General features: G+C 37.4%; 1 protein-coding gene across 10 annotated transcripts in view; it reads right to left on the bottom strand.

Annotated features, from left to right (window-relative positions):
- Positions 1-668: 668 nt before the first annotated feature.
- The window catches only part of LOC126299447 (organic cation transporter protein), a 336588-nt gene continuing 312901 nt past the window's right edge, over positions 669-24355 (bottom strand). For all 10 annotated transcript variants that reach the window (XM_049991354.1, XM_049991352.1, XM_049991358.1 and 7 more), the window contains 5 exons: positions 22879-23014; positions 10281-10396; positions 9845-10059; positions 999-1180; positions 669-852 (listed from right to left, as the gene is read on the bottom strand). In XM_049991354.1, coding sequence (XP_049847311.1) covers positions 718-852; positions 999-1180; positions 9845-10059; positions 10281-10396; positions 22879-23014 — 784 coding nt within the window. In that variant the 3' untranslated portion in view covers positions 669-717. The remainder of the gene's footprint in view (positions 853-998; positions 1181-9844; positions 10060-10280; positions 10397-22878; positions 23015-24355) is intronic.

Below are 24355 nucleotides of genomic sequence, written 5' to 3'. Positions count from 1 at the left end.
TTTGTATTTCTTGTTAAGATAGGCCTTGGATGGATGAAATTTGGGACCAATTAGATATAGACTTAATTGAGACATTTGCTTTCTAATACATTTATACTAATGATGACACTATTTGATACTGAAACCAGTTGCAGCTTTAAACACACATTCACAATTATCTCCCATGTGGTTCATTAACATAGCCATGGTTACTGCAATGTTGTTGCTTCTATTAGGCCTAATAAATATCATACATCATGTGCACAAGGTTTGCTCTTAGGCATCTCTGTTTCCCCTCTCACCTTGGTGCTTCATATGACCAATTTTGGCACTTTGGTCTCAAACTGGTACCGCATATTACCAAAATAGTGTGACTAAGGCTCTACAACAATGTGTATTTACCTGTGTATTGTAAAAAAGTATATTTAATCAATATGCACAATGTGATGCTCTTTTTATAGAAAATAAGCATATCAGTTTTTTTAAAAACCTTCTTTCTCTCAGTATTTTTCTTGTAATGAGTTTGATAAATTTTTCATTGTTAAAAATTGTTCTGCATAGGATAACAGTGTCAACTGAATTTCAAAAGAGCAGAGAAGTAGGTAAACTCTAAGGCAGACAAACAATTATAGAACATCTTATAAGGAACTATTACTAGGATGAGAAACATTTAATAACAAAACATGGAAGTTTCTTAAAAAATGTATTTGTTGTGGTCAAATTCTGTTTGGCAACTATCTACAAATTTTGAGCATCTTCAACTGTATCTGGAAGCTTCCTTCCCAAAGTTTCAGGTAACAATAGAGAGAGCACTCCAGCAAGCAGTGACACTACACCAAATAGTAGCAGTGGCAATGGTTCAACGTAAGTGCCCTGAAATAATACAAAAAAATGTAGTAAGATAAAGTGTCACAAAATTAATTATTAAACTAATATTTGTAACAGTGTGCAACAACTGTAACTAGAAATTTTACAATGTATGAGGAACTCATGTCTTAGAAAAAAATTCAGAATTTTACCAGCAGTGGCACAAATGGTGCAACCATAGCACCCAGCCTAGATATGGTAGATGAGGCTCCTACACCAGCACTGCGCATGACTGTTGGATACAGCTCTGCGGTGTAAACCACCACTATACCAAATGAGCATGTGATGCCCAGCTTTCCCAGCAAAAATAATAATACAACTGCCCAGTTAACATCTGTAATGCAATACAAATATAGGAAATATTTGTCATCATGTATGTTTCTAATTTGACATTATATGCCACAAATTATGATATATGTACTTTCTATTTCATTTGTATTTGCTACAGACCATCAGAGCTTAAAAATATTTAATATCTAGTTTGAGGAGAAGCAAGAGTGATGTGCTACATTGCCTCCTGACTAGCTCTTTCCCTATCCTCAGTCAGGGAGACAGCAGGCTAAGTATTATATCAGAACCAAGGTAGCCCCTGAGTGCTGGCAACCCATATAGCACCACAGAGGACAAGGTTGTCTATGCCCCAAGGTGTACCCAAAAGCACCATAGTAAACACCGGCTATTTACACACAAGATAATGGAAACAGACATTCCGAGCACTACTTTCTGTGGGGGAGCTTGAGCCACGGCCTGCAGGAAGTATTACTGTGCCGAAATCTGACTGGCTGGGGACAGCTATTTAGGCCTAAAGTTCAGTTCATGCCGGATGCCGACCTCGTTTACTGCAACTGTTGAAGATTACGTCTTCGTCTCGGAATTGGGCTGTTACTAGTGTGTGAGTGTGTTACCACAAATTTTTGTGGAAATTAAGAAGTGAACTTTTGTTTGCCTCAATTAGGAGACTTTTTTACATTATTGTTATCTTTCATTTGTATGTTCAGTTGTCAACCTTGTGAACTTGTTGTTGTTGTTGTGGTCTTCAGTCCTGAGACTGGTTTGATGCAGCTCTCCATGCTACTCTATCCTGTGCAAGCTTCTTCATCTCCCAGTACCTACTGCAACATACATCCTTCTGAATCTGCTTAGTGTATTTATCTCTTGGCCTCCCTCTACACTTTTTACCCTCCACGCTGCTCTCCAATACTAGATTGGTGATCCCTTGATACCTCAAAACATGTCCTACCAACCGATCCCTTCTTCTGGTCAATTTGTGCCACAAACTTCTCTTCTCCCCAATCCTATTCAATACTTCCTCATTAGTTATGTGATCTACCCATCTAATCTTCAGCATTCTTCTGTAGCACCACATTTCGAAAGCTTCTATTCTCTTCTTGTCTAAACTATTTATTGTCAATGTTTCACTTCCATACATGGCTACACTCCATACAAATACTTTCAGAAATGACTTCCTGACACTTAAATCTGGACTTGATGTTAACAAATTTCTCTTATTCAGAAACACTTTCCTTGCCATTGCCAGTCTACATTTTATATCCTCTCTACTTCGACTATCATCAGTTATTTTGCTCCCCAAATAGCAAAACTCCTTTACTAATTTAAGTGTCTCATTTCCTAATCGCATTCCCTCAGCGTCACCTAACTTAATTCGACTACATTCCATTATCCTTGTTTTGCTTTTGTTGATGTCCATCTTATACCCCCCTTTCAAGACACTGTCCATTCCGTTCAACTACTCTTCCAAGTCCTTTGCTGTCTCTGACAAAACTACAACGTCATCAGCGAACCTCAAAGTTTTTATTTCTTCTCCATGGATTTTAATACCTACTTTGAATTTCTTTTTTGTTTCCTTTACTGCTTGCTCAATATACAGATTGAATAACATTGGGGAGAGGCTACAACCCTGTCTCACTCCCTTCCCAACCACTGCTTCCCTTTCATGTCCCTTGACACTTATAACTGCCATATGGTTTCTGTACAAATTGTAAATAGGCTTCCGCTCCCTGTATTTTACCCCTGCCACCTTTAGAATTTGAAAGAGAGTATTCCAGCCTCATTGTCAAAAGCTTTCTCTAAATCTACAAATGCTAGAAACATAGGTTTGCCTTTCCTTAATCTTTCTTCAAAGATAAGTCGTAAGGTCAGTATTGCCTCACATGTTCCAGTGTTTGTACGGGATCCAAACTGATCTTCCCCGAGGTCAGCTTCTACTAGTTTTTCCATTCATCAGTAAAGAATTCGTGTTAGTATTTTGCAGCTGTAGCTTATTAAACTGATTGTTCGGTAATTTTCACATCTGTCAACACCTGCTTTCTTTGGGATTGGGATTATTATATTCTTCTTGAAGTCTGAGGGTATTTCGCCTGTTTCATACATCTTGCTCACCAAATGGTAGAATTTTGTCAGGACTGCTTGTCCCAAGGCCGTCAGTAGTTCCAATGGAATGTTGTCTACTCCGGGGGCCTTGTTTCGACTCAGGTCTTTCAGTGCTCTGTCAAACTCTTCACGCAGTATCTTATCTCCTATTCCATCTTCATCTACATCCTCTTCCATTTCCATAATATTGTCCTCAAGTACATCGCCCTTGTATATACCCTCTATATACTCCTTCCACCTTTCTGCTTTGCCTTCTTTGCTTAGAACTGGGTTTCCATCTGAGCTCTTTATGTTCATACAAGTGGTTTTCTTATCTCCAAAGGTCTCTTTTAATTTTCCTGTAGGCAGTATCTGTCTTACCTCTAGTGAGATAAGCCTCTACATCCTTACATTTGTCCTCTAGCCATCCCTGCTTAGCCATTTTGCACTTCCTGTCGATCTCATTTTTGAGACGTTGTATTCCTTTTTGCCTGCTTCATTTACCGCATTTTTATATTTTCTCCTTTCATCAATTAAATTCAATATTTCTTCTGTTACCCAAGGATTTCTACTATCCCTCGTCTTTTTACCTACTTGATCCCCTGCTGCCTTCACTACTTCATCCCTCAAAGCTACCCATTCTTCTTCTACTGTATTTCTTTCCCCCATTCCTGTCAATTGTTCCCTTATGCTCTCCCTGAAACTCTGTACAACCTCTGGTTCTTTCAGTTTATGCAGGTCCCATCTCCTTAAATTCCCACCTTTTTGCAGTTTCTTCAGTTTTAATCTACAGGTGGTCAGAGTCCACATCTGCCCCTGGAAATGTCTTACAATTTAATACCTGGTTACTAAATCTCTGTCTTACCATTATATAATCTATCTAATACATTTAAGTATCTCCAAGGTTCTTCCATGTATACAACCTTCTTTCATGATTCTTAAGCCAAGTGTTAGCTATGATTATGTTGTGCTCTGTGCAAAATTCTACCAGGCGGCTTCCTCTTCCATTTCTTATCCCCAATCCATATTCACCTACTATGTTTCCTTCTCTTCCTTTTCCTACTGTTGAATTCCAGTCACCCATGACTATTAAATTTTCGTCTCCCTTCGCTATCTGAATAATTTCTTTTATTTCATCATACATTTCTTCAATTTCTTTGTCATCTGCAGAGCTAGTTGGCATATAAACTTGTACTACTGTAGTAGGTGTGGACTTCATATCTATCTTGGCCACAATAATGTGTTCACTATGCTGTTTGTAGTAGCTTACCCACATTCCTATTTTCCTATTCATTATTAAACCTACTCCTGCATTACCCCTATTTGATTTTGTGTTTATAACCCTGTAGTCACCTGACCAGAAGTCTTGTTCCTCCTGCCACCGAACTTCACTATTCCCACTATATCTAACTTTAACCTATCCATTTCCCTTTTTAAATTTTCTAACCTACCTGCCCGATTAAGGGATCTGACATACCACGCTCCGATCCGTAGAACGCCAGTTTTCTTTCTCCTGATAACGACATCCTCTTGAGTAGTCCCCGCCCGGAGATCCGAATGGGGGACTATTTTACCTCCGGAATATTTTACCCAAGAGGACGCCATCATCATTTAATCATACAGTAAAGCTACATGCCCTTGGGAAGAATTACGGCTGTAGTTTCCCCTTGCTTTCAGCCATTCGCAGTACCAGCACAGCAAGGCCGTTTTGGTTATTGTTACAAGGCCAGATCAGTCAATCATCTAGACTGTTGCCCCATCAACTACTGAAAAGGCTGCTGCCCCTCTTCAGGAACCACATGTTTGTCTGGACTCTCAACAGATACACCTCCATTGTGGTTGCACCTACAGTACGGCTATCTGTATCGCTGAGACACGCAAGCCTCCCCACCAACGGCAAGGTCCATGGTTCATGGGGGACTCGTGAACTTACATCAATAAAAGTTGTGTTGTGAAAAATTGTGTATTGCCAGTCACAACACAAGTGGGGGCATAGATAACCTTGTCCTTTGTGTTGTTATATGGATTGCCGGCCCTCAGGGGCTACCTTAGCTCTGGTATAACACTAAGTAACATGGATGACTGCACAGCAATATTGTTCAATTTCAGAGGATGTAAAAATCAGAAAATTTACTCAATGATAAGGAAAACAATGCCTGACAGGAATTCATTTTAAAAATCAAGTTATTTCAAAAATACTTAACATTTGCTAAAACAGGGCTTCCCAATCTTTTCAGCTGGTAGACCCCTTCTTCAGTCGAAAATTAACGGCGGACCCCTAGTCAGTCAACAGTACAGTAACTTTAAATTGCAGAGTGAAACCCATGGGAATTGAAAGCTTCTTAATGCAAGTGCCATGTTCCCAATGATCCCCCTCTCCCCCCTGAAGTACCAATAGTCTTTGGTTTAGATATGAATGAAAACAACTTGTAGGTCAAAAATTGACTTATGAAATAGGTAGTGCACTGACAAAGCAAGTTTAACATTTAATGATGCCTGGGGCCGCATACATGCCAGCGAGCACTGTGATTGGTTGACAAAGCTTGCTCCACGCATGCGTAAAAGGTTTCAGCGCATCGAGCGCTGTGAGCCGGCGCACAAACGACCCCAGTATTGTCACAAAACAGTCGATCAGAGAAGCCGCATTCTCCGGCACTAAACTGTGTATGCGTTCTCACTTAGGAACAGCGAAGGCTACTTGGGAATACAACCTGAAGTAAAAGTACACACGTTTTTCGAAACACAAAAAATAGTGATGAATTTGATTTTCACATTTTTATTCATTAATTTTACTCATTATTCTACACGATTTGGTGGAATGTGGCCGCAGACGCCCTAGAAAAAAATTGCTCTGAGCACTATGGGACTTAACATCTATGGTCATCAGTCCCCTAGAACTTAGAACTACTTAAACCTAACTAACGTAAGGACATCACACAACTCCCAGTCATCACAAGGCAGAGAAAATCCCTGACCCCGCCAGGAATCGAACCCGGGCGCGGGAGGCGAGAACGCTACCGCATGACCACGAGCTGCGGACGGACCCCCTAGAAACAGCCGGCGAACCCCTAAGGAGTCCGCGGACCACACGTTGTGGAATCCCTGTGCTAAAATATTGAAATTACTCAGCATCAAACATCAGAAAGGACTAGATGAGTTTTTGTAAATAAAGTTAATGTTGGCTTGCAAATTTGATAATTTACTACAGTTTGGTACAATAATTGCAGACAATAGTTAAAGGAAAGTAATTGTATACTAATAAAAATGGAAATAATCTGAAAGTATTTGGAAATATCAAAGCATCTGTTTCCCTAATAGTTCTTCATGAAAGAGAAATGCTAGAATTTTGTAACATGTGGTCTACACTATCTGACCAGAAGTATCCAGACACACCTAAGTAATGTGGAATGGAACACTATATGTCATGAAAGGTGGACTACCAGTATTAAAAGGAGACAGGGTGTATTGTGTTGTCAGTAGAGAAGCAGTACCTAGAGTGGGTCAGTCAGGAGAGCTCAGTGATTTCGAATGTGGACTAGTTATTAGACATCACCTGAGTAGGAGATCCATCAGGGTATTTCAACACTTCTAAAGCTGCCCAAGTTGACTGTTGATGATGTGATTAAGTGGAAATATGAGGGAACTACAATGAAACCAAGACCGGGCAGACCTCATGTACTGAAGCACAGGGACCATTCAGCATCAAGATGGTGGTTATAAACTATTGCATTAAATCAAAGGAAAGCATTGCTCATGAGCTTCAGAGTCCTACCAGGTAGCACTATGACTGGTGTGCATATGGGGTTAGAAAGAATGGGGTGCAAAGGTAGGGCAGCTTCTCATAAACTAAATATTTCTGTAGTAAATGCTAAATGATACATGAGGTGGTGTAAAGAGCAATGCCACTGGAAACTGGATGACTGGAAGCAAATAATGTGGAGTGATTAATCAAGCTATACTTTGTGGTAGTCAGATGGAAGGCTTTAGGTGTGGAAAATGCTTGGAGAACATTATGTGCTATAAAGTGTAGTGCCAACAATGAAGTATGGGGAAGTTAGTGTAATGGTATGAGGGTATTTTCCATGAACGTGGTGTGGTCTGCTTATTGTGCTTAAGAAAACACTAAATGTAGAAGGATATTAACATTTTACACCATAATGTACTGCATACAGTAGAGGAACAATTCAGAGATTATGATCATATGTATAAGCATGCTGTTGTAAGGCAGCATCTGTGAGGCAATGAATGGTTTGTGGACAATTTTTTTAAACAAACTGACCTGCCCAGAGTCCTGACCTGAACACAAAGGAACATCTTTGGGATGAGTTAGAACGTTAACTTCACTCAAGAGTCGAGCATTCAAAATCACTACTTTCTTTGGTTTCAACTCTTGAGAAAGAATAGGCTGCCATTTCTCCACAAACATTCAGACACCTGTCTGAAAAGGTCCCCAGCAGAATTCAAGCTGTCATAAAGGTGAAGGATGGACACACCCCATATTAATGTCCACTAACAGGTTTCCCCATTCTTTTAATTACATAGTCTCTTGAGTCCTATCCCTGGCATTTGAGGAAACCATATAATTATAATATCTATAGTTGGAAGATACACTTTTCACATATAACAAAGCAGATGATTTTCTATGTTAAAGAAATTGACTTCTGCTGTTGGGTATTGTCTGAGATGGGCAGATATAAATAAACAAACATGGAACACATTTGAACTGTCAGTTTTTGCTGTATGGATGCTGATTGATCATTTAGAGGGATTACAAATGGTTTCTCACATAAATTAATCTCTCTTGAAAAAGGGTATGAGGGACAGTTAAAGTTAATGATTGGAAGCAAGTTGTTATGTTCAGTTATTGCCATAGTGTGGACCAAACTATTATTTGTTTAGCAGCAAGGTCAAATCCAAATACAGAAAATATAGGAATATGATGAGAGAATTCAAGAGGCTCCTCATGGTGTTTGTTGACAAGTTAACAAAAGGACAAATTATTGACTCAGTGGTTACATTACAATTGACAAATATTCGGCAGCAGGGTGGTGGGGGTCCTTATTGTAAATGCTTATTTCATAAAGATAATGACATATTTCACTATGATTGCAATTACAAAAAAAGACAGACCCCAAGGTCACCTTAAGTAACCTGAAGGCACATGATCTTTACCTCTATTTTTTTCTTGTGAAGATGGGGATGGGTGTAGTTCTACCCCAGGAGCTGATAGACTGCCTCACCTTCAAATTTAGCATAACTTCTCTTGGCCATGTTTTGTACTAATATATGTCACATTTCGAATTGATGTGATATAGTGGAAAGATAAGAGCAAAATTTAGCAAAATATAGAAACTATACTAATTGAGTGAGAAGATGATGACAGGGATTTTACCATATGATATGCAAAGGCTGTCTCATGTAGGCTTAAAGCTGGCACTCAGTATTCCCCACATGTATTCCATCAGGTTCAGATCAGGACAAGTTGGTAGTCAAGACAATGTGAGATCACTGTCATGCTCCTAAAACCTCTGTAGCATGATTGTGGCCTTGTGACATGGATAATTATCCTGCTAGAGGATCCCATCATCATGGGGAAGAAATCAACATAAAGGGATGCATGTGGGCCTCAATAATGTTCATAGTCCACAGCTGTTATGCTGCCTGTGACTGCTACTGCAGGTGCCATGAAAACCCAGGTTAAAATGCCCCCCAGCGTAATACTGTACTTACTGCCTGCATCCATGTATCCTACATCACTTTAATGATGGCATACCTGGACACGACCATGGCCCTGGTGTCCAGTCTTCATGAGTCTGTGCTCGTTGCAATCATAACTGATCATGTCAACTTGTGAAAATGTTGTCTCCTACAGGAGCCCATCTTCAACAGTGCACACACAATGAGTTACTCCGAAACACTTGAGCTTGCACCAGCATTGTACTCTGTCATTAATTTTGCCACAGATTACTGCATATCCCGCAATACAGTGTGGGCAAGCATCTAACTTCCATATACTCTGATGAAGTGTGGACATCCCACACCTTGTTGACTAAACAGGGTTTCGCCATCCTTCAAATACTTTCCACCAATGCTCACAACAGTAATGTGAAAACAGCCAACATTGTTGTCTGTCCTTTATCAAAGTTGCTTATGTCAGTGGATTTCCCCATTTGTGGCTTGTATCATTACTACAATAGTTCCTGATTCATACATCTGCTCTGCTTATACATATTCTCTATTTACCATGTCACATGCCTGAAACATCAGTATATGGTATTCAGTCTTGGGGCAGGTGTGGTCATAATGTTTTGGCTCTTCAGAGAATGTATGGTGTAAAAAAACTGTAGCAAACATGATGTAAAACTGAACAAATGAAGAACAGTTTTTAGATTAGTATGAAGGTAACTGTACAAAGGAAGTATGCTTTAACACAGAGAGAAAAAACTATTGGCAGAAAAAAATTGCTAGATTCTGTAAATCTGCCATTAGGTTAAATATTTGGAAGTGTAAATACGTATGTTTCAATTACAAATATTTACCATCTGGTTTAGCATGTTTATTAGCAATATTTAAGGCTAATTCCACTGCATTTACTCCGTATACAACTTCAACATATTTTAAATCTGACCTTGGGGTACAAATGCTGCACCTAGGCATGTGGCACTGCACATAAGCATTGATATCACCAATGATGAACGCCTCCCAAATCGATTCATAGAAATCCAGGAGATCGTGTAACCAGGAATCTCAACTAGTGCAACTAGTGCAAAGTTGAGATATTTATTTCCTCCCAGAGAGGTTGAATTGATAGACAATCCATAGTAGACAAATGCATTTGCCGCCCTGAATAGAAAGACAAACAATAATGATTACACATAAAAGCTCAATTAATTTCTTCAATCGCCATTCCATAAATATGTTTATTCTTTGGATAACCTTGAGATTTTTATGTTTCCACTGGTTAGTTATTTTACCGATTAATCATACAGGTGAATAAATTTAATTATCTTGCTCATTGTGTTGTACTCTCTTATCACTACTAAAATCTATGATATAAAACCTACCATATGAAAAACAAATACAATGATCTTAGAAGAAGTTTCTTAGTCTTCACAACAGTGACTATGGCCTCCCATATTGTCTTCTCTTCAGGTTTTCGCTTACTAACAGTCAGTTGTCCCTGAAAATAAACAATAGTTGTTAAAAATCTGCGAAAAACTTCAAGCGAAACATTGCCAGATTTCACATAGATCCATTTTGAAGCTGTAATTCACAGACATATGCATATGCATGGCTGCCCTCTTCCCAACCCCAAGATGTTCACACTTTGCAGCTATATTATGATGGTTCAATGTAACTGTGCAGGTTGAACACGTGCGGACTCGCATACTTTTTGTGTGTGGACATGCACATGCACTCTTTCTCTGAATGCTAACAAGTTTTCAGTCTTGGTTATGTGCCTGTCGATGACCCAGTGAATCTATTGTTTGACAAGTTGTTACCTGTATGCATTAGTATAATATATATGCAACATTACCTATAATTTTTTATAGATTGTGGGACAAATTCTGGTGTGGTTTCACTAAAAGAATAACTTGATATCATTTATAGAATCTGTAGAAAAGAAGGTAGGCCTGCTGGTCTAATGATAAAGAGCACGACAAAGCTGAGAGATTGCAGGATCGAATCTAAGTCTGACCACAGATTCTACCCTTCACCTCTCAATGATGGGAGGAGTCACAACAAATGACACATGGTTCTGGTTCCATATTAAACTGTAGGTCTCCTTTCCCTTCTTGGATAAACTGGGGTAGATTAGGGCCACACAAGTTTCTGAAATGGTGACTAATTGAAAGAGTTGCACCAGGCCATTGAACCACACAAAATAAATAAATAGTAATAACAATATTATTATTCTTAATTTATTATTATTATTATTGTAGAAAATAAAATAGACAGATTGTAATTTGTTCATGACCTGATGAAAATTTTGCTCTAGAGTTTTATCAGTGTATTATAAAGTATTTAAAACGTGTAAGAGTTGTACCTTTGCTGAAGAAAGGTAAAGCAGAAGACAGAATACTACTGTCCTATTTTTACTGTTACATTAACTGTAGATGGCACCTCCATAGTATGTATAAAAATATAAGATTTCTGGGAATGAATATTGATTCTCAGATGAAGTGGTGTGAACTCACAAAGATACTTTCAAACTGGATGTTATCAGCATGTTACACTCTTAGTCTGTGGGAATTTTTCCTATAAGAGTTTATAGTTACTGCTCATAACTATGTGACTTTCGGGAACTTCAGAAGGAGACCACAATAGGCACCCTTAATCACAACAGACAATATAAACACTTAAGAATCAGGAGCAATGGCCAAATCAATTTGACCAAGTCAGCAGGAGCAGATACAAGGCTTTACATGTGGGACTACACCTCTAACACACTCTTCCTAATGGACACCAGCTCCACAGTGAGCACCATATCTGCTTGTTTATTTAAACCAATGTATGAAATGTCGGATGCACAACTATGTGCTATTATTGACTCCCCCTGTCAAACACTTAGGAACTGTGGAGAAGACAGTAAATATAGGGCTACATGGGACATTTAAATGGTAATTCATTATAGCCAATGTGTATGACCCAATACTGAGGGCAGACTTCCTACAAAAATTCCACCTATCCCCCGATTTGGCAGATGGGTTCCTCCACCAGGCAAAGAATCTCTGTGAGGGAATGCTGGCTTCCCACTGACAAGTGAAATGATTACCACCCTTTGTGATACACAATACATACTGGAACATGACCTCCAGTACATGATCATGAAATATGAGGAAATTAAAATGCAGGAATGCAGAGAGTTTCTATGCTCACTGGAAATTATATTTTGAGAGAAAAGTTATGTTTGTTGGAGACAGACTTGACAACACACCACCATCATCATCTACGCCAGCAGAATCAGCCAGTTTTTCAGCAATGGAAGCACCAGCAACAACAGCAGCAGCACCCATCACTGACTACACAGCAGCAGACTGCGATGCAGTCCCCAACAATCAGTCTTTCCTTCTCATACTGTGTAGTAACTCTCCTCTGACGTGTGGTTCTGGGTGACTTTCCTGAAATCTGCCCCTTTTCCTATACCTTTCCATTCCTTTTCGTTCACACCTCTTCCTTCCCCTTCAACCTCTGCTTGAAGGATGAGCCACTGGCTCCAAAAACTTGTCTAATTTTAACCTTCCTTTATGTGTGTGTTCTGCTGCTGCTTGGTGAGTAGATTGTTTTGGCTATCCAATTAAATGAACCTAATCTACAGTCATTCAACAATGAGACGTTCCCTGTGGACCACAATGTTTATCAGCAAGCAGATGTAAACTGCTGCTCACTCCATCCATCAGATCATTTTTATATGCAGAGACTAAGAGTGGTCCTATCACACTTCCCTGGGAAAAAGCTGTGTTAGATAGTAGTAATGAAAATAGTGAAGAAGATAATTAGAGTGAGAATGGTGAGGATGATGTGACTGCCAACAGTAGTGAGAATAGAGAAGGTGTTGTTAAAGATATTGTAGAAAATATAGGAAGTGTGAATGAGATGGCATGATTTATGTGGAGCTTAAAGATGAAATATTAAAGGAAATTATTTATGGGGAAAGCAATTGGTATATTCAGGGAGGGCATAACTGTGATAGGGAGGTTCATGAAAGTGAAATTTTACCAATTGATATCAGTAAAACAATAAGCAACTATAAACATGACATGGAGTATGCAAAATGTGTAAGTTACAAACTTTTAAAGGTAGTTTGGGATCATTATGCTAATGAAAGTAGTGAGAGTAGAATAAAAGACAAACTGAAAAATGTATGTGGAAGTTAGCATCCAGAATGGTGGGAGGAGAGAAGAAATGATTTAGCGATCTTATGAAAATTGATATGCCTGTAATTTCCATACAACAGGAAGTAGAACCACTCATAAACAAAGATAAGGTAAAAGATATGTGGTTCAAACAATTTGAGAAAGATCTTTTATATGAAGCAGAAAACATAGATAGTTGTGATACAAAAGAAAGTCCATAAAGTTTTACTACAACTGATAATTGGGAAGGTATCTGTCTGACTGACACAAGGAGTGCAATTTGTTGAGTATCAGAAAAATTAAGGCATAGAATTAATCACAATTAAGATTTTTTTTGATTACCTGTAATACAGATGAAGACAGTAAAATAGTGACCAAATAAATATTACTGTCATTTAGAATAAGCAACATACCATTTGTTCAAAATTGCCTTGTGATCCCTGAGTTGAGGAAGGAAATTATTTTTGGCCTCAATTTGATTGCAAAAGCTATAGTAGGATTCTGTCACACAAATAAGGAAATAAGTTTTACTGAACCAAGAAGTGGATTTTTTACTCAACCAAACTGATTATTGTAAATAGCATAATACTTTTAATCAAGTCAGGTGGACGGAGTATATAGATGATGCAGGAGACTTTGAGGAAGACAAAGATTATCTTAAGTAGAGGGAATATCTAGTATATTATCTTAATTTAGTAGAAGTCAAAGAAGAGGGTGCTGGAAACTAAACTAGAGTCAAAAGGAGAACTTAAGGAAATTTTATATGAATATTGTGATGTATTTCATGAGAAACCAGGGAGAGTGAAAAATTACCAGTCCACACTTAAGCTATGACCACATGAACTTTTCTTTTATTTATATTAAACTTTATGGTATAACTATCTTACAAATGGGGCCCATTAACAGTATGTAAACAGTTGGAACAATAAGACTTTTATTAGATTCAAGAAACTTCAACAAAATATTAGAAAGAGGAACTGATCATCCTGAAAATGCAGTTGAATTATACCATAAATTTCAAAATGTAACATGACTAATCTTGATCTTACCTTGGGATTCCATCAGATATCACTTTAACTCCATTTGAGAAAACATACTGCTTTTCTACATTGTGGTAGATTTTATCAGTACTGCTTTGTGCGTATTGGATTAAACATTTGTGTGACAGAGTTTACACATCACTTAGATTTTCTTCTAGGAAAGAATTACTAGCAAAATTGATTTTTTACATAGATGATATATTAATCACAGGAAAATGTTGGCAACAGCATTTGGAATTATTAAGAGAAGTAGGGAGAAAATGGAGGGAATGGGGTACATCATTTAAGTTGGAAAAGTGTAATTCTTCTGTGAAACAATTGAAATTTCTTGGTCACAGCATTACTAAGGATGGAATTTTACCTGATACTGACAAGATATTAGCCACAGCTAGATTCTCGGTCCTTAAGTCAAAAACAGAAGTTCAAAATGATTCTTTGGTTTATCCAGTTTTTACAGAAAACACACAAAAACACAAGCATTGAATACAACATGTCTGAATTATATTTTAAAGAATTATGTAATATGGATTTGGAGTACTGAATGCCAGCAAGCTTTCAATGAAATAAAAACACAGTTGTGAGATAGCAAATTTTTGCACAGATTATTCTGTATATTTTTATTATGTCTAATGACATACAGTAGTAATATTGGAGAGGGAGCTCATTTATTTTAAGAGAAAGTAGTAGATGGCAGATTAGAAATCATTCTATCCCATTTGGAAATAGAACACTACAAAAGCTTGAAAAAATTATTCTGTGGTTGAGAAGGAGCTTGGCAGAACATTGGGCTTTTACTAAATTTAGAAATTATTTACTGAAACACAAAACCATTGTATATTCTGTTCACAAGGCTTTAAGTTATCTGCAGGAATGTAACAATATTTGAGAAGGAAAGTTGCTACTCACCATATACCGGAGACGCTGAGTTGCAGACAGGCACAACAAAGACTCTCTCAATTAAAGCTTTCAGTCATTAAGGCCTTTATCAACAAAAACGCAGGCCGAGGACGCACGCACACATGCGCGCATACACACACACACACACACACACACACGCACACACACGCACACACACACACACACACACACACACACACACACACACACACACTGTTTCAGTTGCCTGAGACTGTAGTAAGGTGTGTGAGTTGCAAGATTGTGAGCATGTGCATGTGTGTGTGTGTGTGTGTGTGTGTGTGTGTGTGTGTGTGTGTGTGTGTGTGTGTGTGTGTATTGTTAACACAGGCCTTAACGGCTGAGAACTTTAATTGTAAGAGTAATTTTGTTGTGCTTATCTGTAACTCAGCATCTCTGCTATATGGTGAGTAGCAACTTTCCTTCTCGAATATTGTTACATTCCATCCTCAATTTTCCATTGCTTGATTTCTGCAGGAATGTAAGTTGTATCAGAGTAGGATTACAAGGTGGGCTCTTTTCTTGGAAAAATCTCATTATTCATTTAAATACTTAAAAGGAGTGAAAAATCCTATTGCAGATGCAAATAAAGGAGAAAGGGTTTTCAGGATTGCCATCAATATTAGGAAAAGGATAGATGCTACTCACTGTAAAGTAGACACACTAAGTTGCAGGCATGCATAATGAAAAGACTGTTATACATTTAGTTTTCAGCTGAAGCCTTCATCAGAATAGAAAAACACACCCACAAAAGCACACCTCACACAAGCACACATGCCCACCATCTCAATCTTCCAGTGCACATATTGCCTGCCTGCAGCTCAACATGTCATCTTTATAGTCCACAGCAGTATATTCTTTTCCTCATATTGTCGATATTCCAACCTGGAGTTTTCATCATTGGATTTCAGGATTATGTATATGTAAGGAGTAAAAAATGAGAAAAAGGTTAGGAGAAGCTGAAATAAACTAAGGAGAGACCAAAATCATGATGAGAATTGGAAGCATATGAAAAGTTATTCACAAAAAAAAGTAAAAGCAGAACAAAATTATGAAGTTTACAAGGGAGTATTAATTAGGGAAAACAGTCCAGATAGTGATAAATGGATGTTGTGTTGGCCAGAACAGTATATAGACAGTCTGATAAAGTGTGTACATGAAAGCTTTGGACTTTGTGTGCATTGAAATGTATCCAAAAGAGTCAAGAAAAATTATATTTTTACACCTAACCAGAAGAATCAGAAAAATTGTAGCCACTTGTGACCAACATCAACATGTGAAGATCAGCAACCAAACTAGTAGAGAACACATACAGAATATAATTCAACAAAAAAAGGTGGAGCTGATAGGAGTTGACTTAATGTAGGCAATAGCCAAAAGAAAAAGGAGGTTACAGTTACATGTTTGTTTGGTAGACCTATTTTCTAAATGTATAAAATTATATACTATAAAGAAAGCAACCAGTAAAAACATATCACTAAAAATTAAAAAGTACTACTTTGAAAATGTAAGAATCACAAAGGCTATTCTTTCTGATAAGAGCTCAGTTTACTTCGATAACATGGAAGAATTTTGTAGAGGAGAAAGTGTAAAGCATATAGTAATCTCTGCATACCATAAATCAAGAAACCTAGCTAAAAGATATATGAGAAAGATAGGAAGACTATGTAGGACCTTTTGCAGTAAGGAGCATTCAAATTGGATTGAATATCTCTTTTTGATCTTACACTGATACTTTGGTGTCTTCTGCAACTATATTTATCTGGACAGAGTGGATACTTTCCTAATCTGAAAAACCCTTGTGTGCACCCCAAACTCTGTCAGCCACCGGGGTAGCAGACTCTAATGTGTAGTGCATCCCTGAGTCATTTAGTATTTAGGTGGATCCTTCAAATCTCAGCCCTATGGTACATGTCTAGAAAGTGATGCATAGCTTTTCACAGAACCTTCAAAGTCTCTGGTTCAGGCCTTCCACTCAACTCAGATTCAGAATGCCACAAGTAGTACTGGGTACAGAGCTGCAAAATGTCATTTTGTTTGAAATTCTGTGAGCAAAATTGCTCCTCTCAGTTTCCTCCGTCAGTCACTGTGTTCATCCAGTCTGCAGTTGATTGTACCCTTTTCCATCAATGGCTGCCAGAGCAAACTCTTCAAAGTGTTGTACAAAGTTCCAGGCACAAACAGTAAGTTTGTAAGGTGATATTTTAATCCCTTTCTGCTATTTCCCTAAGAAGTATCACTTTCATCTTACAGTTAAACTGCTCAAAATTTACAGACCTCTACCCTTCTGTGCTTGCTTCCCCTTGATATGGGACTTAACAGGACTCCCAAAAGTTGCAGTGAACTACTGCAACTCAGTTTCAATTTCAGTGGGATACAGCACTTCTAACTTCATGGTTAGAGGTTCGACATAGTATCTTGTAATGTGTGAAGCATGTATTTGTATTATTCAGATAGTTCGTGAATTCTAATGCTGTGTAATGTTTGTTTTTGTTGTTATGGGTTATTATTAAAAGGAAAAACAAAAAAGAATGAAGTCCATAGACAGTGCATGCCCAATTGTTCCCTATTAGTAACAAATGAGCTGTTTAACTTAATGTCCTCTTCCAGCGGATAGTCCCACATTGACAGTTTCAAATCCACTCACTATAAGAAACACTATAGAAAACTTTGGAATTCGGTCCACTGTGATTAGAAACTGCATCCTTTGATCTCTATCCACACTGATAAAATACTATTGATGAATGCTTATTCTACCATTAAAATTCAAAATAGCTATCTCCAGGTTGAACAATGTTTCACTAGGATATGTCTCTACTGTTTGATTAAAGTTATTTTATAAGTCTGCAGAACATAAAGAAAATTGGTGGTACAGAGTGTTAGGGTAGTTGGATAGAAATGAGGAATGGAAGCAGCTGTGCTTAATATTTTCACTTTTGTTGGTACATGTATTAATGAAATAACATTTTCACCCATTAATTGCCTGAGGTATGGTAATCAATTTATTCCACTATTTATTTCAGGCTAGTGTCATTTTCAAGTGGTTTTGAAATGTCTTAGTGCCGAGGGGCTCCAAACAGCTTACAAATGGCTGCAGGACTAAGTTGATAATGGGTTAAATTAATTAACATACTGAAGACAGTTGCTTTTGAAAATGTCATTTCAGCAATGTTCTGTATAATGAAGCATTCCAGAATTCATCAGAAGTTATTTTTCACAAATTATGGAAAACATAAATCAGAAGGGTAAGATATGGATATGAGCCATGTTCCTCACAAATAAAAAAGTGGGAATAGGTGGAATGACTACTCAGGAAATAAAAGTGTGCTTGTAATTTTGTTGAAGATCAGAAGTGCAACAATCTTTTTAAAGTTATGTTCTTATGAATGGCAATTAATATCACTTGTTCATAAGTTATAATTTTTTTAGTTAGACCTGCAATAATATGCACACACCTAAATAATGTACAGAATTAAGGCTCTTAGCAGGTGTGTTAACATTGGCACCTGTGAAATCCACCTACAAATGATTATAATTTTTTTATGGTTATAGCCACCAGTTATAGAGTGTGGAAAGAAATCTGGTTTTATGTGTCTGTCTCTTGTGGGCATGTATGAGCAGCTTCTCAATAAGTAAAATTAGTTTGCAGAGTTCACTGCTAATAAAAATAAAAACTTAGCACAAAAAATAAGTCAAAAAAAATAGTTTTTACAACTAGAGTGTTTATTTCATAACTTTAGCTAAAATTCTTTTTAAATAATGATACTGTTGTAATCACACTTAAGGGAAAATATTGCGCAATGGAAGCTTTACTTTCTAAATCTGAATTCACTCTTTAAATAACAGAGTCTGCCAAGCAAAACTACAAATAATCAATGTAATTATCCTGTGTGCAAGGCAATATACTCTCTTGAGATTATGATGTAATGTTTTACCATTATTAAAGATAAGCTCATGTTGCATTAATAGAGCTAAACTCTTTTTTTCCACTTCAAGGGTTAGATTAAATATTTGTTCCATCTTTACTGAGTCAGCTTATTAAGATCAACAAGTATTATTCAGTAGGTAAAGTGAGAAGTACAGGGTGCTAAAAAATGATTTTCACTACTTTTATCACATATATTTCTGAAATGTGCATAGATAAAAGGTGTGGCTTGTGATATAACTGTTCTTTTTTTTTTTTTTCAAGTTGGTTATTGATGAAAATGGTTCTGTTCCAGTATTGCAGTCAATTATTTACATCAGTTCTCTTTCCATTCATCTCTGATCTTTGGCAATGTGCTACTGAAAAGCAGAGAGAGTAGATGGAGTTCAGTGTCTTCCTGTACAGTCATCACAGTGTGCATGATAGATTCTCCCCCCCCCCCCCCAACACTACCACCTAGCTCCATACACATCATCTTTGATGCTCCCCTTGTCCTTCATTCATATCAGTTTGTTGTGATGGCTGATAAACAGAAATGGACTCATCATATGAGGACAGACTTTGCGGGTAGTTTTTAATTTATTAATACAAGTTTGTATCCCCCTGAGAGGGAAAGGCAAGTTAAGCTGTCTCTCCAGCTACACTGAAAAGGGCCTTTTGGTTTGAGCATTTGCTATAAGTGTTAATAGAAATGTCAGTTCTCTGGTGTCTGTTAGAATGCATCACTTTCACTCATGGTTTGTTCAGGGTTATGACAAATAACATTGTGAACTGCAGCACTTGCATATATCTGAATGTCTTTTCTTTTTTAACCTAACCGTATGATATACAGTTGTCACATTGATTTATCTTATTTTCTTGTCAGCAACAGATGTGAGACATTTCCTGCTCAGGGCACATAATCAAAACAATTAACACAGACTTGTGACATGATGCATTCAATACCTGCTTTGGGTGCTGCATGACCATAATCCCTCGAAGTAACATTAACTTTGTATTTGAGCACAATGTGGCCATACGTTTGGTATTTAAAACACCACAGAAGGTTTGGAATGTAGGTACTTTCTTTCAGCTGAACAAATCTGACCTCAATATGTTCAGGCAAAAAAGATTTCAGTCAGAATACAGGTTTCTGTCCTCTCTAAGTTTCGTCCAACTCACTTCATAAGGAACCTAACACCAGTAAAACCTTTATCTAACAGCATTTCCTGTAACTCAAAATTATATAGATGCATGAAGTCTCTGCATGATAAAGCTCCACAGCCAAATCTGAAGATGAAATGGCATTGTTGGCCGGGAGGCCCCATGCGGGGAAGTTTGGCCACTGTATTGCAAGTTCTTTTTACTTGACCCCACTTCGGCAACTTGTGTGCATCAATGATGATGATGAAATGATGATGAAGAACACACAACACCCAGTCATCATGAGGCAGAGAAAATCCCTTACCCCGCCGGGAATCGAACCCGGGACCCCGTGCGCAGGAAGCGAGAACACTACCACAAGACCACAAGCTGCCGACATCTGAAGATGTTAAGCAACTCAACCACTATTAAATATACTAGTTTTTTTTATTCTTAGTAATTTTGTCACTTTTCCATCATTATTTCTTAATCTTCATACGAGTCTGTTTTTTAACCTCTCCAGGCAATTATGAGAGTAAAAACCATACTCATTTTAAAGTTAATATTCACAGCATCTCAAACATAAACACTCTGCACACCTTCATCATACTCTCAGTGGATCAGCAAGATAGTGGGTGAAAAGAGAGTGTTGTTATACGGTCTACACTGCTTTGGTGAAAACTGACATGATGTGGACTATGAGCAATTGTTGGTCACAAAAATGTGTGGGAGACACTGAATTGTAAAGATTCACGTCAATACAGTAACCTCAACAGTACCAAACAAATGTGTAAAATTATTAGCAATGTCTACAGCAGTTCTACTGTACACAGTATGGATACTAAATAACTTTGGCCACAAATGGAAACAACTGAATACTGGCCACTATCATCAAACTTTTGGTGATTTTCCCTATTATTGGCAGCACCTACATGAAAAGTCTCAGTATGAAGAGCGTTCTTAGCACAAACATGCTGTGCTTACATTAGGATCAATCCTACATACTAAATCACTACAGGCCCTTAACTGCTCCAGCATCACAATTGCCACTGCTGCTGTATGTTGAGCTAGAGACATCAGTGCATCCAAATCTGATTGACAGTGCTTTTCATGATATTCTACTGCCCCATCCCATTCAAATTTCAAATATTGTGACATGAAGAAATGTTGTGCATTACAATTTGACTCAGTGAACAAAAAGGGGGGTATAAAAGGTCTGTTCAGAAAATTCCACAACTTTGACCACAAAATTTTTCTACACTTACCTTTTACTTACTGTGCATGGCCCCCTTCAAAATACTCTCCTCCACAATTGATACACCACTCCCAATGCTGTTTCCACTTCTGGAAGCCTCTTGCTGGAATATATGAAGTGTCATCTGCTAATTTTCTTTTATCTCATTTGTCATTGCAAAACTTTGTCCTTTCAATGGGGTTTTCAACTTTGGGCTGGAGGGGGGGGGGGGGGGGGGGTAGTCTGCAGAGGCCAGGTCTGGTGCATTCGAAGGACGAGGCACCACAGTGATTTAATTTTTTGTGCAATAGTCACATACCAACAGGCATAAATGTGAAATGTGCAGGTGCACTATCATGATGCACGAGCCACGTTTCAGGACATTTCGTGCTCACATTTTCTTGCAGGTGTCACAACATGTCCCAATAGTACCATCAATTAACAGTTTCTCCCTGTGGTATGAATTCGTGATGAACTAATCCTTCAAAATCAAAGAAAACTACTAGCATGGCTTAGACATTTGACCTGACCTGACCTGACAACCTGACAAGCTTTTTTTGGTCTTGGAGAATCTTTCCCGGAACATTGTGAAGATTGAGCTGTTGTCTCAACATCATAAGTGTAGACCTATGTCTCATCATCAGTTATGATTCCATTAAGGAATGCCTCATTCTCATTTTTACAATCCAAAAGCTCTTCACAGATTGCAAGGTATAGGTCTTTCTGGTCTTGACTCATGAGTCATGGGACAAACTTGGTGGCAACACGATGCATTCCAAAATTTCCCGACATCATCCGACTGAAATGTCAAATTCTTCTGCAGTCTCTTTGACAGCCAGTCTTCAATTGGCACACACAATTTGAGTGGCGTTCCTGACATAAGTGTCATCGGTAGATGTTAAAGGGCATCCTCAATGAGGGTCATTTTTAACTTCAGTCCGGCCATTTTTAAACCATGTGAACCATTCATGATACTGTGTACAGCTTAAGTACTCATCCCCATAGGTATCACATCATTTGATGTGTCTCTCTGTAAAGGTTTCCTTGAGTTTCATGCAAAATTTAATGAAGACACCTTGTTCCTCTGCTATCTCAAAATTCACAAACTGTGTGAAACAATGTTCTACTCAATACAGCACTTAACATACAACAATGAAACTTTCAGCAGATGCACATTGAAAACAGGCATCTGTTGTGATGCTAACTGCATTTTGCTCCAATACACCATTGGCACAAAATTATGAATGTTCCAGAATTTTTTGTACAGCTACTAGCTACAGTCTCAAGATTAGTACTGTTGTATAAATAATGATACTATGAGTGATCACTTGTTTTGTGTGACAAAGAACAACATACTCTTAAAAACATGCAGTTTAAATTATTTTATTTCGTAAATATAAAAATTTTAAAAAACATAAAATTCTTAGTGTGATTAATCCCTAATAATAAATTTATATTATTCATCATAGTTACTACAATAAATTAAAATGAATTTGACAAAACAATATGAAGTAATAAAAGCATTTGGTCTATGAAATGACAATTTATCTCGAAGATTACATACTATACCTTCTGCATATCAATTGTCTTCAAAAGATCATCTGACAAAACAACTTTATTCATCACTGCAGCCTTTTTAATAATATCTTCGGCAGCTTTTGTCCGATTGTTGACAAGAAGCCAACGCACTGATTCTGGGATTATCCTGTAAAGTTTGATTGATTGGTTTATTTATTCATCTGTAGAACAATATACATTGCATGGATGTCATCAAATAGTTGTACAATATTTCTTATAAAATAAACATGTTTCTTTACAGTATATACAGCTCCTATACTTAGTTCTACTTTTCCAATCATGTCAAGTTAAATTTGTTACACAGTACAATGTTCATGAACATTAGTCTATAGTTATTTTAAATATTCATCTGCAGTGTAATGGCTATCATCTAGTAAATAGTTTTTCAGCTTTTGACTAAAGGTGTGGGGATCATTTACATCTTTTATTTCTAGTGGTAATCTGTTGTACAATTTATTACCATGATATGATACACTATCTTGAGATTTTACTTGTTTCTTCTGTTTAGATGTAAACAGTGTCTGTATTTTGTTCCATGTTTGTGAATTGTGCTGTTTGTGGTATATAGATTAATGTTTTTCCTTATAAACATTGTGTTTTGATAAATATATTCATATGGAACTGTCAGAATTTCTAACTTCTTGAACAACTCTTTACAGGGTGCCCTGTTACTGCTATTTTTTTACTATTCTAACAGCTCTGTTCTGTATCTTGAAAATAATTTGTATGTTTCCAGCACTTACCCCCCAAAACATTATCCCATAACTGAGGACTGGATGCATATACCCAAAGTAGGCTACATTGAAGGATGAAATATTGCACACTGGTGCAAGGATTTGCAGGACGTAACATGCTGAAGCGTCTTTGCTAAAATTCTCACATGCCCTGTCCATTTTAGCTGACAGTCTACATTCATCCCCAAGAATTTTCTGTCTGTCACATAATCAAGTACGTCATTGTTTACTTTCAGTGTAATGTCAATCGGTTTTTTATTTTGTTGGAAGTTTATATAATTAGTCTTTTTGATATTAAGAGTTATTTTATTCTTTAGTAAGCAATTGTGGATGTCTCTGAGAGCTTCATTGGGTTTTTTATTAACAGTGTTGAGCTTTTGTCTGTAATCACTACAGTGCTGTAATCAGCAAATAGTATTTTTTGCCCATGCCTGACACTCTGTGGGAAGAGGATTGGGCCCAGTACACTTAACCGGGGAACACCTATATTAATATACATTGGATCAGATAAGTGTTTTACTACCAATCTTTTGCAAATATGTGAGATTTCAACTCTTTTTCACGCTGTTTTCCAGGTATGATTTAAACCATTCCTTTTCTGTACCCCTTATTCCTAATAGTTCTAATTTGTGTAGTAAAATTCTGTGGTCAACTGTGTCAAAAGCCTTTAATAAATCCCTTTTTCTAGGTAGTTTGTTAATATATTTTTCATTGTGGTTTCTATTATTTTGGAA

The sequence above is a fragment of the Schistocerca gregaria genome, chromosome X (genome assembly GCF_023897955.1).
Source record: "Schistocerca gregaria isolate iqSchGreg1 chromosome X, iqSchGreg1.2, whole genome shotgun sequence".
NCBI classification, from domain to species: domain Eukaryota; kingdom Metazoa; phylum Arthropoda; class Insecta; order Orthoptera; family Acrididae; genus Schistocerca; species Schistocerca gregaria.
The sequence above is the reverse complement of the archived record's forward strand: the minus strand, read 5'-3'. Positions and strand labels throughout refer to the sequence as shown.